Source organism: Bufo bufo, chromosome 4, assembly GCF_905171765.1.
Source record: "Bufo bufo chromosome 4, aBufBuf1.1, whole genome shotgun sequence".
In the NCBI taxonomy this organism is placed as follows: domain Eukaryota; kingdom Metazoa; phylum Chordata; class Amphibia; order Anura; family Bufonidae; genus Bufo; species Bufo bufo.
This window is the reverse complement of record NC_053392.1, coordinates 136,435,014-136,449,246: the sequence shown is the minus strand read 5'-3', so window position 1 is coordinate 136,449,246 and position 14,233 is coordinate 136,435,014. Positions and strand designations below refer to the sequence as shown.

The following is a 14,233-nucleotide window of genomic DNA, read 5'->3' as shown; positions in this document are numbered from 1 at the left end:
CAACTCAAGAACAAAATGATAGGGCATGTTAAAATCCAACATGCCTGACCCCTACTTCTGGGGTCCCTATATACATCAGATGATCAGCTAATCCTGCTGAAATCTAATTTTTTAAGTGGTATAATATTCTAGTATAACTAATATAATATTCTTTAATATTCCTTCATTTGTATTTTTTTTCTTTGCAGAGTAAGACTTAGTCCAATCATGATGAAAGTGGAGTTTGCACCTCTAAACATCCCATTGGTCAGGAGGATCCAAACCTTAGCTGTGGTACAGTGGGTTTTCTCATTTATACTGCTGGGTAAGAGCATTAGTAAATTGTATGTACTTTCATGTATACCCACGTGTTGTCATTCTCTGGAGTATTACACATATAAAGAGTTTATTTGATATCCCGATGCTGCAAGTGATTGTCGCGAGGGAAGCGTTCCCTCCCGGCAGTCGCCAGATATCTAGCAGAGGACAATGCTGGTATTGCATACAGTGATGTCCTCCGCAGCATGGGGAGGAGTGATCGTAATGCCATTGCTCGTCCCTATGCAGGACAGCGGTGCGGCAGATCGTGATTACACAGCACAATCTGCCGCCGGCAAATCCAGATCTTTCAGCATGCTGAAAGATCAGAATTGCCCAATGAATGAGTGTTCACTGCTAAATGATCGCTAACGAGCGATTATCGGGCAGAAAAACTGCCCGTCTGATATACCCTCAACTGAAGTATCTTCAGGAGTGTGGTATTGCAATTATTGGTGCTCAAGCTGGTAATACAATATATGCCCTAACAAATTCAGGCCAGCAAGTTATGCAGATAACCCTGACCGATCCGCTCACCAATCAGAAGTTCAGTGACGTGATACTGTGATAACTGTATAGCAGCTGCCCTTGGCATAACTTTGTGAGAAATGTCTGATCGGTGAGGGTCCAACCTCTAGGACCCTACTGATCATGAGAACTCCATTGAATGGAGTAGTATGTCTTACTACTGGAGATAGCCATGTATGGTGGTCAGCCATCTCTGGTACTTCCTCAGACTTTGAATGGAGCAGCACTGTACATGCTCAACCGCCGCTCCATTTAAATCTAAAAGACAGGACCTTTATTTGCATGATAGGTGGCGGTCCTAGTGGTCAAAACACCCCCCCCCCCCCCTCAGCCCCCGAAGGGACACTTCTCACCTAAGCAAAAATAAGCGAGAGCCCTTTCATGCCAGTAAAATGAGTCATTCATAAGGTAAATTTTTCACTGTCAGAAAAAAAGCAGTAAATGCGTATTAAAAAATCTAATATAAAACCTATCAGTATTTTTCTCCACTCTACTTTTGCACACGTTCCTTCCACTAACTTTTCCATCTTTCCAATATTAAAATCAATGGACTAATTCTGTGTCCTCGCAACAAAATGTCTCATTCACTCGGCCGTTGTTCAGTCATGCCCGTATTACGGCCTGCAAACAACGGGTCCGCAATATGCCGGCCCCTGCTGTGTGTTCCCCACATCACGAAATCCGGAAGGTTGGTGCGGAATGGAGGCGCCGTGGGGTTTCCCTCCGTGCCTCCGCACCGCAAAAAAAAATAGAACATGTTCTTGAATAGGTCTGGATCCGTTATGGCAGCCGCATGGAAGGTGCCCGTGCATTGGGGACTGCAAATTACGGCCCCCAATGCACGGAGCGGCCGAACAACGGCCATGTTCATAAGCCCTAACATTTTTATTATCTAGATTGTCACTAGCATTCACAAAAGCAGCTACAAAAACACAGCAGCAAAGTCAGTGCCTCTAAAATGAATAAAGACCTATTCCTGATTAGATAAGATATAAATAAATCCCCCAGGGGAAATATGGGAAAAAAGTGGTTTCCAAAACTGAAGTTCAGATTTATTATAAGATACAGCTAAAATGGGATATTAGGGCTCCAGGAATGGTAAATTGTAACCATCAGATAAACCGAGACAAGAGCAGTTGTCATAAAGGTCAACCCTATTAAACTAAATGAATTTCCCGGTAGGGTTTTCCTGATAAGTAAAATTATATCTTATTTATGTGTCTTCGTTGCACCATTCCCAAGATACATCATCACAGTGGAAAAGTGCAGAATAGCAAAAAAAAAGTGTAGGAGGGGAACATACCACACCAGACTGTGGGCCGACTGCCACGTTTACACCAGACTGTGGGCCGACTGCCACGTTTACACCAGACTGTGGGCCGACTGCCACGTTTACACCAGACTGTGGGCCGACTGCCACGTTTACACCAGACTGTGGGCCGACTGCCACGTTTACACCAGACTGTGGGCCGACTGCCACGTTTACACCAGACTGTGGGCTAACCCAGTTGGACAAAGAGCAGCTGAGGCAGGCAGACATGAGAGGAGTGTGGCAACATTGCCATGCAGCTCAGAGAGACCTTTATTCTTCCAGCTATGTAAATAATTTAAATGATGGGGGCCCAAAGCAGATTTTTTTTTTATCCACCAAGCTTAATCTGGTCCTGTGCAATGGTGCTTTAAAATTTGTGAGCCATTCAGAATTTTCTTTATTTCTGCATAAATTTGACCCAAAACTACATCAGATTTTTTTAAGTCATAAGTCGTTAAAGATAACCTAATCAAACAATGGAGTCCAAACAAAGGTATAATAACCTTTGCTTTCAGTATCTGGTGTGACCACCTTGTGCAGCTATAAATTCAACTAAAAGATTCCAGTAATTGATGATTAGTCCTGCAAATGGTCTTGGAGGAATTTTAGCCCAATCCTGCATTCAAAACATCTTGACCTCTGTTATGCTAGTGGGTTGCTTCAGATGAACTGCTCGCTTCAGGTCCTTTCACAACATTTCTATTGCATAAGGTCAAGACTTTAACTTGGCCATTCCAAAATTTTAAAAGGCTTTTCCAGGATTTTATAACTGATGACCTCTATCCTCTGGATATGTCATCAGTATCTGATTGGTGGGGGTCTGACACGCACTCTTGTGAGCACCACTGCCTTCTTGCAGCTTACCAAGCACAGCGCCACACATAGCATAGTGGCTGTGCTTGGTATCACACTCGAGCTGCACCTAGGCCACGTGACGATGAACCTGTCGTCACTGGCCTAGGAGAATCTGCGAGAAGGCCGCAGCGCTACTCCAAGCACAGGTGCCTTCTCAAAACAGCTAAACGGTAGGACCCCCCCCCCCACTGATCAGATGCTGATTACCTTTCGAGAGAATAGGTCATCAGTTATAAAGTCTTGAAACCCCTTGAACTTTATTCTTCTTTAACCATTCTTTGGTAGAACGAGTTGTGAGCTTAGGGGTGTTGTCTTGCTGCATGACCCACGTTCTCTTGAGAATCACCTCATGGACAGATGTCCTGATATTTTCCTTTTAGAATTTGCTGGTGTAATTCAGAATTCATTGTTCCATTAATGATGGCAACAAATCAGGCCCAAACCATGATATTACAATGCTTCACAGATGGGATGAGGTTTTTATGCTGACATGCAATATTTTTCCTTCTCCAAACATAACCCTTCCCATTTAAACCAAAAACTTCTATTTAGGTCTCATCTGTCCATAAAATATTGTTCCAATAGCCTTCTGTTTTTTCTAGGTGACCTTTAGTAAACTGTAGATGGCCAGCTAATGTGTGTTGTTTTTTTTTTTTTTTTTTTTTTAAGAGCAGCTGGCTTCTCCTTGCAATCTTGCCATGCAACACCATTGTTCGGTGTCGTCCTGATGGTGGACTCGTAACAATTAAATTGGCTAATGTGAAAAAGGCCTTCAGTTGCTTAGAGGTTATCTTTGGTTTCTTTTGTGACCTCTCAGACTATTACACGATTTGCTGTTGGTGTGATCTTTGTTGCGCGACCATTCCTGGGGAGAGTAATGATGGTCTTGAATTTCCTCCATTTGTACATGATATGTCTGACTGTGTGGAATCCAAACTCTTTAGAGATGGTTTTGTAACCTGCCTGATGAGCATCAACAACTCTTCTTCTGAGGTCCTCCTTTGTTCATGCCAGGATACACTTCCACAGATATTTGTTGTGAAGATCAGACTTTGATGGCCTGTTCTTTAAATAGGGCAGAGGCAGGGCAGAATGCTGGATGCAGAGTTCGATCACATTTGCATTTTCCGTTTGTATATGTATTTCGCCATAGTGATGTGCACCTACATACAGGTTGTGCTGACTCAATCCCCCACATTTTTTCTTTGTAGTATATATTGGAGGCGTGGCGATCTCCTTGGAGTCATTGCACACCTGACCAGTCAATCTGTCCTGGAGGCTGGTTTTAAAGTCAGTATAAAACTGAGTCTGCTTATATAGAACCTACCAGTAGCCATTTGGCTCCAGGAGAAGTATATGGTGGGCTCAGCGTGCATGTTGGTACTTGCATCCCTGGATCCGATGAAAGCTGTAATGGCACCAGACGGGGTTAAAAGCAGAGTGTGCTTGGCTTGCATGCTGACCTGCATTCCCTGGACTTTGTGTGGCTGTCATGGCCCATAAACAGGTAGGAACTAGTGTTGGGGACCACTCCATAGAGACGACCTTGACATGGTGATTGGCTTATTACGCTTTGGCCAAAATGTACACCAATGTCTCATTCAGCATGGAGGCAGGGCAGAATGCTGGATGCAGAGTGCGATCACATTTGCATTTTCTGTTTCTTTAAAGGGAATCTGTCACTAGCAATTTACCCAATTTTTTTTTTCATGAATCCATGTTTAACAGAGTACCTTTTTTCCATCGGTCTTGTTCTTTTGATTGTCCGTCTTGTCATTTCTTCAAAAAATCGATTCTTATGATGTGTAAATGACGCTGTAAGGAGCCCAGAGGGGCGTTCTTCTTTCTCCACGGTGCCAAGGAACGCCCCTCTGAAGTGCCGTGCCCGCCTAAATTTGAAATCTAATAACGCCTCCAAGTTCATCTAAATCCCCTCCCAGAGGCGTGGCTAAGTGCTCAACAACGCCCCCTCCTCAGCGCCGCGCTCTGCGGCAAACACCCCGATCCTCCTCTCGCCGGCATCCCAATCCCCGCGCAGGCGCAGTGCCGGCGATTTCCTGGGCTATGATAAGATGACTGTCGGCACTGCGCCTGCGCGGGGATTTGGGATGCCGGCGAGAGGAGGATCGGGGTGTTTGCCGCAGAGCGCGGCGCTGAGGAGGGGGCGTTGTTGAGCACTTAGCCGCGCCTCTGGGAGGGGATTTAGATGAACTTGGAGGCGTTATTAGATTTCAAATTTAGGCGGGCACGGCACTTCAGAGGGGCGTTCCTGGGCACCGAGGAGAAAGAAGAACGCCCCTCTGGGCTCCTTACAGCGTCGTTTACATATCATAAGAATCAATTTTTTTGAAGAAATGACAAGACGGACAATCAAAAGAACAAGACCAATGGAAAAAAGGTACTCTGTTAAACATGGATTCATGAAAAAAAAATTGGGGTAAATTGCTAGTGACAGATTCCCTTTAAATAAAACGGGTTGCCCGCTCACACCTAATCGTCATCCCATTGATTGACACCTGACTTGAATTTCACCTTCAAATATACTTTTGCAGTCACAGAAATGTGATATTGGATCATTTTCCTCACTAAATAAATAATCAGTACTAATATTTTTAACACATTTGTTCTGATTTGGTTATCTTTATCTACTTTTAGGACTTGTGTGAAAATCTGATGTAGTTTTAAGTCAGATTTATGCAGAAATATACAAAATTCTGAAAGGTTCTAATACTTTTAAGCACCACTACTACATACTGTAAATATTTGGAAATGGGTGGCTTACGGCTGTTATTACTGGAAATTATCCACTTGCCTACCGATCTTTGACTGTATAAGTCCAGGCGGTCGGCACATACAGTATGTCTGCACAAACATTTTAAAACGGAGATCGGAGATGCACTTTAATCATGCAGCGGGAGCAGGGAGCTCACTGTCAGTGACAGCAGGGTAAGTAAAAGTAAAAGTAAACCATTTTGCGGACAAGAATAGGCATTTTTAACAAAGGGGAGGATGTGTGGATCTGCAAAAACTATTACGGCCATCTACACAAGGCCTGACGGTTGCTCATGATCCCCTTTTTTTTTTTTTTTTTTTGTTCTGTTCTTCTGACAAATCAGAAGAACGGAAAAATAAATGATGATGTGAAGTCAGCCTAAGGCTGGGTTCACACGAGCGTGTCCGGATTAGTTCCGGATGCGTCCCGGTGTGTTGCGGCAAACCCGCGCGAGTAGGAATGCAATTGCAGTCAGTTTTGACTGCGATTGCGTTCCGATGTTCAGTTTTTATCACGCGGGTGCAATGTGTTTTGCACGCGCGTGATAAAAAACCGACTGTGTGTAGATGTTATTATTTTCCCTTATAACATGGTTAGAAGGTGTCACGGAACCATGAACCAGACGTACAACAAGAGATAAGTGAAAATAAGAAGGCTTTATTGAAAATAAAGCTGTAAAGCAAAAGTCCAAACGAATGGTGAAACCGAAGCAGAGTCTTTGAGAGGCCAGAGATCAGGAACCAGAAGGGTAGTCAGACGAAGCCAGGATCAGGAACCAGCAGGGTAGTCAGACGAAGCCAGGATCAGGAACCAGCAGGGTAGTCAGACGAAACCAGGATCAGGAACCAGAAGCAGCAGCAGTCTAAGAAGCATGTGAACACAGGAGGACCAAGCAAGGAACTGAAGCCACAGACCTCCTATATATATGAGCTAGGCATCCAGCTCCTCCCAGTGGGAAGGAGGAGCCGCAGGGTGGAAGGCTACAAGAAACCCAGAAACCAAGATGGCCGCCAGCACATGTCAAACGAAGGAGAACAGCAAGAAGGTAAGACCATGACAGTACCTCCCCCTCAAGGACCCCTCCTCCGCGGAGCAAAAAACGGTTTCTGAGGGAAGCGTGCGTGGAAGGCTCGGAGCAAGGCAGGAGCATGGACATCTGCGGAGGGAACCCAGGAACGCTCCTCTGGACCATAACCACGCCAATGGACCAAAAACTGCACCCGACCGCGGACCAGGCGTGAGTCCAGGATATTGCTCACCTCATACTCCTCATGATTGCCCACTCGGACCGGACGAGGCCGAGGAACCGAGGAAGTGAAACGATTACACACCAGTGGCTTCAACAGGGAGACATGAAACACGTTAGAGATCCGCATGCCAGGAGGAAGCGCAAGGGCATAGGCTACCGGGTTTACCCTGCGAAGCACTCGGAAGGGACCAACAAAGCCGGGCGCCAGCTTGGGAGTGGGCACTCGAAGGTTGAGGTTGCGGGTGGACAACCATACACGGTCTCCGACCTGGTAGGAAGGAGCAGGCGCTCGTCTGCGATCAGCCTGGAGTCTCTGGCGCTGCGCAGAGGCCTCAAGGGACTTCTGGATCTGTACCCAAGAAGCACGTAGGACGGAAAGGTGATCCTCCACCGCCGGAATATCCTGGGGAGAGAATACCTCCGGTAACACGGCAGGTTGGAACCCATAATTGGCCAAGAATGGAGACGTCCCAGAGGAAGAGTTCACCGCCGTGTTCCTGGCAAACTCAGCCCAAGGCAGAAGGTCAACCCAATTGTCTTGGTGATCGGAGACATAGCAACGAAGAAATTGCTCCAAGGCCTGATTGGATCGTTCTGCGGCCCCATTGGACTGAGGGTGGTAGGCCGAGGAGAAGGAGAGATGAATCCCCAACTGGGAGCAAAAGGCGCGCCAGAACCTGGACACAAACTGACTCCCCCGATCCGACACAATCTCCTTGGGCAAACCGTGCAACCGGAAGACCTCCCTGGCAAAAATCGTGGCCAACTCTTGTGCAGAGGGTAACTTCTTGAGAGGAACACAGTGGCACATTTTGGAAAACCGATCCACAATCATGAGAATGACCGTATGGCCTCGGGATGCAGGGAGGTCCACAATGAAATCCATCCCCAGGTGTGACCATGGGCGCTCCCCGGTGGCTATGGGTTGCAGAAGGCCCAACGGAAGGTGCCGAGGGGACTTACTCTGGGCACAAACGGAGCATGCCGCTACATATGCGGCGATGTCGGAACGTAGGGAAGGCCACCAGAACAGACGTGAAACAGCCCAGGACAGCTGATTCTTTCCAGGATGCCCCGCGGTCTTGGAGTTATGGTAGGTTCGCAACAACCGAGTGCGCAACTCCTCAGGCACAAAACATCTGCCGTTGGGTCTCCCAGAGGGAGCACCAGATTGAGCCGCCAAAATCTGCTCACCCAGGGGAGAGGTCAGGCTGGTGCGAATGGCGGCCAGGATCTGATTCGGAGGTATGACCGAAGTCGGAATCGACTCCTCCCTGGACAGCTCGGAGTACTGCCGTGATAGGGCATCCGCCCTGATGTTCTTGGAACCGGGTAGGTAGGAGACCACGTAATTAAAACGTGACAAGAACAGAGCCCATCTGGCCTGACGTGGTGTCAATCTCTTGGCCTCAGAAAGGTAGGTCAGATTCTTATGGTCCGTCAGGATGAGAACCGGAACCACCGAACCCTCGAGCAAGTGCCTCCATTCTTTAAGGGCCTGCACGATGGCCAATAACTCCCTGTCACCAATCTGATAGTTGCACTCCGCGGAAGACAGTTTCCGGGAGTAAAACCCACAAGGAAGCAGAGGACCCTCTGGTGTTCTACGCTGAGACAGAAGGGCGCCTACTCCCGTCTCAGACGCGTCCACCTCGAGGACAAAGGGCAACCCAGGGTTGGGATGCGACAGAATAGGAGCCGACACAAAAGCGGACTTTAGGGCCTCAAAAGCTCGGATGGCCTCGAGCGGCCAGACCTGGGAATTACTGCCCTTCCTGGTCAGATCCGTGAGAGGCTTGGCCAGCATGGAAAAGTCCCTGATGAACTTCCGATAATAATTGGCGAAGCCCAAAAAGCGCTGCAGGGAACGAAGACCACTGGGCTGGGGCCACTGTAAGACAGCCGAAACCTTCTCAGGATCCATGGAGAACCCCTCAGCGGAAATGATGTAACCTAAGAAGGTTACCTGGGATCGGTGAAATTCGCATTTCTCAAGCTTACCGAACAGCTTGTTCTCTCGTAACCGTTGCAACACTCGTCTGACATCCAGAATGTGGGCCTCCATGGATTCAGAATATACCAAGATGTCATCCCAAATAGACCACCACACACTGCTGCAACAGGTCACGGAAAACATCGTTGATGAATTCCTGAAAGACTGCGGGCGCATTGCACAACCCAAAGGGCATAACCAAGGATTCATAATGACCGGTCCTGGTGTTAAACGCGGTCTTCCACTCATCGCCCGTCTTGATCCTTACCAGGTTATATGCCGCCCTCAGGTCGAGTTTGGTAAAGACCGTGGCCCCTTTAAGGCGATCGAACAGCTCGGAAATCAAGGGTATCGGGTAAGCGTTCTTGATCGTGATGCGATTGAGACCCCTGTAATCGATGCAAGGCCTCAACTCACCGCCCTTCTTTTTCACAAAGAAAAATCCAGCCCCTGCCGGGGACGAGGATTTGCGAATGTGTCCGCTTGAAAGCGCCTCCCTCACGTACTCCTCCATGGCCTCATTCTCCGCTACCGACAGTGGATAGACTTTGCCACGAGGAGGAACGGCACCAGGTTGTAACTCTATGGCACAATCGTATGGGCGGTGCGGAGGTAGAGCAACCGCGCGCACCTTATCGAATACATCCCGGTACTCCTCGTATTCAGGAGGCAACAGAGAGTCCGAGGAAGTACACAGCAACTTGACAGACCCATGGATGCAACTAGCCCCACACTGCGGTGACCACGAGAGGATCTTGGCCGATCTCCAATCGAAAGTCGGATTATGCTTCTGGAGCCAGGGGTACCCCAAGACCACCGAGTAGTGTGGAGACGAAATAACCTGGAGACAGACCGACTCTCTGTGAACGGCACCAATGGCTATCCCCACTGGAAGGGTCTCATGAGTCACGTGTGACGACAGAAGGGGTCTGCCGTCTATCGCCTCAAGAGCCAGTGGGGAACCTCGAGCCTGCAGTGGAATTGGCGGCAGCGAACACACTATCAATGAACAAACCACCAGCACCAGAGTCCACCAACGCCTGGGTCGTCACCGAGCCCCCGACCCAGGAGAGGACAACAGTGATCAGTGGTTTGTCAACACGGGAAACCGGGGACGAGGAGACTCCACCCAAGATCTGCCCCCGACAGGATCTCAGGTACGAGCGTTTCCCGGACGGTTCGGACATGTCAACCGAAAATGCCCACCGAGACCACAGTACATGCATCGACCCTCGCGTCTCCGGAGTACCCTCTCCCCCTCGGACAGGCGAGCAAACCCCAGCTGCATGGGTTCACCCCCAGACAAGTCATCCCCAGGAGGCGTGGGAGGAGAGGGAGGCACGGGTGGGACAGCAAACGTAGGCGCCAATCTGTTAGAAGACCTCCGCAGGCTCTCCTTAAAGGAAGGTCTCTCCCTGAGTCTGGTGTCAATCAAAATCAGGAAAGAAATAAGAGACTCGAGCTCCACTGGTAGGTCCTTAGCTGCAACCTCATCCTTCAAGGCATCCGAGAGACCATGAGAGAAAGCAGCGACCAGAGCCTCATTATTCCAGCCCACCTCTGCTGCCAGGGTACGAAACTCAATGGCGTATTCAGCTACGGATCGTGGAATCTGTCTGATGGACATAAGGAGCTTCGCAGCAGAGGCAGCACGAGCCGGCACATCGAATACCTTCCGAAGAGAAGCAACAAAACTGGAAAACTCGGCAACCACCGGATTGTTGTTCTCCCATAAAGGGCTGGCCCAGGCCAAGGCCTTGTCCGAGAGCAGCGAGATCAAGAAGCCCACCTTTGATCTCTCAGTAGGAAAGGCATGTGGCAGCAACTCGAAATAAATGCCCACCTGGTTAAGGAAACCTCGGCACTGAGTTGGCTCTCCCCCAAAGCGCTGTGGAAGAGGGGCAGAACCGGTCATACCCCGAAACACCGCAGGCGCAACAACAGGTGTCGGGGTAGACTCTGGCGCAACAACCGGAGCGGCAGTAGGAGCGACAACCGACCCATCGGCAACGGGAGCGAAATGAGCCGTGCGTTCAAGCAGGGTTTGCAACGCCACAGCGAACCGACCCAACAGGTGATCCTGCTGATCAAGTCTGGCAACCAGCATGGGTAGCGAGGATGGCCCTGTACCGTCAGAACTCATGGCTTGGTCCTAATGTCACGGAACCATGAACCAGACGTACAACAAGAGATAAGTGAAAATAAGAAGGCTTTATTGAAAATAAAACTGTAAAGCAAAAGTCCAAACGAATGGTGAAACCGAAGCAGAGTCTTTGAGAGGCCAGAGATCAGGAACCAGAAGGGTAGTCAGACGAAGCCAGGATCAGGAACCAGCAGGGTAGTCAGACGAAGCCAGGATCAGGAACCAGCAGGGTAGTCAGACGAAACCAGGATCAGGAACCAGAAGCAGCAGCAGTCTAAGAAGCATGTGAACACAGGAGGACCAAGCAAGGAACTGAAGCCACAGACCTCCTATATATATGAGCTAGGCATCCAGCTCCTCCCAGTGGGAAGGAGGAGCCGCAGGGTGGAAGGCTACAAGAAACCCAGAAACCAAGATGGCCACCAGCACATGTCAAACGAAGGAGAACAGCAAGAAGGTAAGACCATGACAGAAGGGAAAATAATAGCATTCTGAATACAGAATGCTTAGTAGGTGATCAATTGAGGGTTAAAAAAAATAAAAAAAAATTAACTCACCTTCTCCTCTTGTTCGCGTAGCTCCCTGTCTCTTCTTTACTTCTCAAAAGATGAACTATGGGCTAAAGGACCTTTGGTGACGTCAGATCACATGCTCCAATCACATGGTCCATCACCGCGGTGATGGACCATGTGATTGGAGCATGTGATCTGACGTCACCAAAGGTCCTTTAGCCCATAGTTCATCTTTTAAAGAACTAAAGACTGGGAGAACTACGCGAACAAGAGAAGGTGAGTTAATTTTTATTTATTTTTTTAACCCTCAATTGACCACCTACTAAGCATTCTGTATTCAGAATGCTATTATTTTCCCTTCTAACCATGTTATAAGGGAAAATAATACAGTTTATAGACTGTCACCTAGCAACCATGCGTGAAAATCGCACCTCATCCGCACTTGCTTGCGGATGCTTGCGATTTTCACGCAACCCCATTCACTTCTATGGGGCCTGCGTTGCGTGAAAAACGCAGAATATAGAGCATGCTGCGATTTTCACGGAACGCATAAGTGATGCGTGAAAATCATTGCTCATCTGAACAGCCCCATTGAAATGAATGGGTCCAGATTCAGTGCGGGTGCAATGCGTTCACCTACCGCATTGCACCCGTGCGGAAATCTCGCCCGTGTGAACGCAGCCTAACTGGGGCTATTATGTGAGCCCCAGTTACAGGAGAAATCTGCAATAAATTTAAAAAAATGTTCATTGTCATAACCCATACGTCCCACATATCAAAACGACCATTATGGAAAGGACCCATAATAATAATAAAAAAAAATTTTAGCTGCATTTTGTACCTTTTAAACGGAAAAAACTGACTATTCCCCCCCATTTATTCATTTTTTTTTTTTTTTACTTTTTATTAAAAAAAATATTAACTTACAAAAATAAAGCCTCACGAATCACCGAAAAAAGGCCCAAAAATGATTTGCATAACCAAACTTAAAAAGTTATGGCTTTCAAAGACACGTGTGAGAGGTGTAAACAGCTAAACTGGTTAAGTAAACTGGTTTTCTCTGACTTGCGCAGTACTTTGTCGCTCTGTTTCTTCTATCATTCTTCATGTGTGACTTTCTAGCCACACAAGGTCACTCTCCTGCCTCACCTTTATCCCACATTCATGGCTACTGCTGCACAAGCTATAAATAGAGGTCCCAAGTTGTTCTGTGTCTTTTCGGAAACTATATCTATATGCCTTTAATACGCCTAACTCTAGGGGGGGAGGAAAGCCGATGGTCACTAGTTTTATTTTCTTAATCATTTAACAATCTAGTAGCTTCACAGTGACCATAAATGAGAATATTTTAGAAGCTGTTAAGTGTGCGAGGACCATAGCAAACCATTCCTAGGATTTCTTCTTCCTGAATATCACGGTGGGAGCTCTGAGTTGGGGTTACAGGGGTTATCCCAAAAATGTAAAACTTCTTCTTTCTTTTTTTCTTTCAAACTCACCGGAGGACATTCTTCCCTTTTTGGTGGTGGTGTTGGGGGTTACATGAGTCAATTATCTGCATCTCCTGGCATGCCTTGCAATTAGCTCTTGTTAACTCTTCCCCCCTGCATATAACATTTTTATTGCTTATATGTTGCAATGATACTTCATTTGAGATGACCTATTTGTTCTATAATAATACGTGGGATAACCCCGGGATTCAGGTAGGATTCGCTTACTTTTCAGAGCAGAATAGTGGATACATAAGAAATCAGACTTTACATTATACTTTTCTTCCTTTTTAGATCTACTCCAGGCTTTGGTAATATAAAAACTAGGGGTTTCAAAAACTAGCCTAACTAGCATCTCATTTAGTGAGGTTAGACATAAGAATGTGGTTCATTCCTTGAAACCACAGAACAACTGGTAGCATCTTTTTATAACTGCATCTACTGGAGCTCTGAATGTGAGGTGAGGTTGAGGCGAGACCTTGTGTTAACCAGAATGGCATGAAACCTTTGTTTAGGATGAGATCTGTAGTTGTGTTGATGTATAGTGAACAATCATCAATTTCTGTTCTCTTCATAGTCATAATACCATTCAACTACTTTATTTATTAAATTTTTTATTTTCTCATTCTTTATTGAAGAAAATTGTAATTTTTACAAAAAAGTCTATTAAGAAACAATAGACACAATATCAATAAAACTTATCAGGTACATTACATTGATGATATTACAGATCGATGCAAATATCCAGTAAGGATAGGCTTATAAGAATCATGGCAAAAGATTGATCTATTCCAATGGTGGTCTAAATAAAAAGAAAGGATCGGAGTATAAATAATACACAATTAGTAGTTCCTAAAAGAAGACCAAGGTAGCCAACATTTCCTAAATTTGATTATTCAGTTATTTTCCCATGAGGCTATTTCCTCAAATCTATAGAGTTGGTCTATTTTACATACCCATTGGGGTATTCAACTACTTTATGACCAGATGTTTATTGTACCTTAACAGCTAGAACAAGTCCACTATGAATAGAGGTCTATACGAGCAATGGTGGACTGAGGGGAGATGGGTCTCTTCTACAACA

The 14,233-nt window shown here is 46.8% G+C and overlaps 1 protein-coding gene across 1 annotated transcript in view; it reads left to right on the top strand.

Annotated features, from left to right (window-relative positions):
* The window catches only part of MOGAT1 (monoacylglycerol O-acyltransferase 1), a 38,310-nt gene that overhangs the window by 13,228 nt on the left and 10,849 nt on the right, over positions 1 to 14,233 (top strand). Inside the window, exon 2 of the mRNA XM_040427996.1 lies at positions 189 to 304. Coding sequence (XP_040283930.1) covers positions 208 to 304 — 97 coding nt within the window. The 5' untranslated portion in view covers positions 189 to 207. The remainder of the gene's footprint in view (positions 1 to 188; positions 305 to 14,233) is intronic.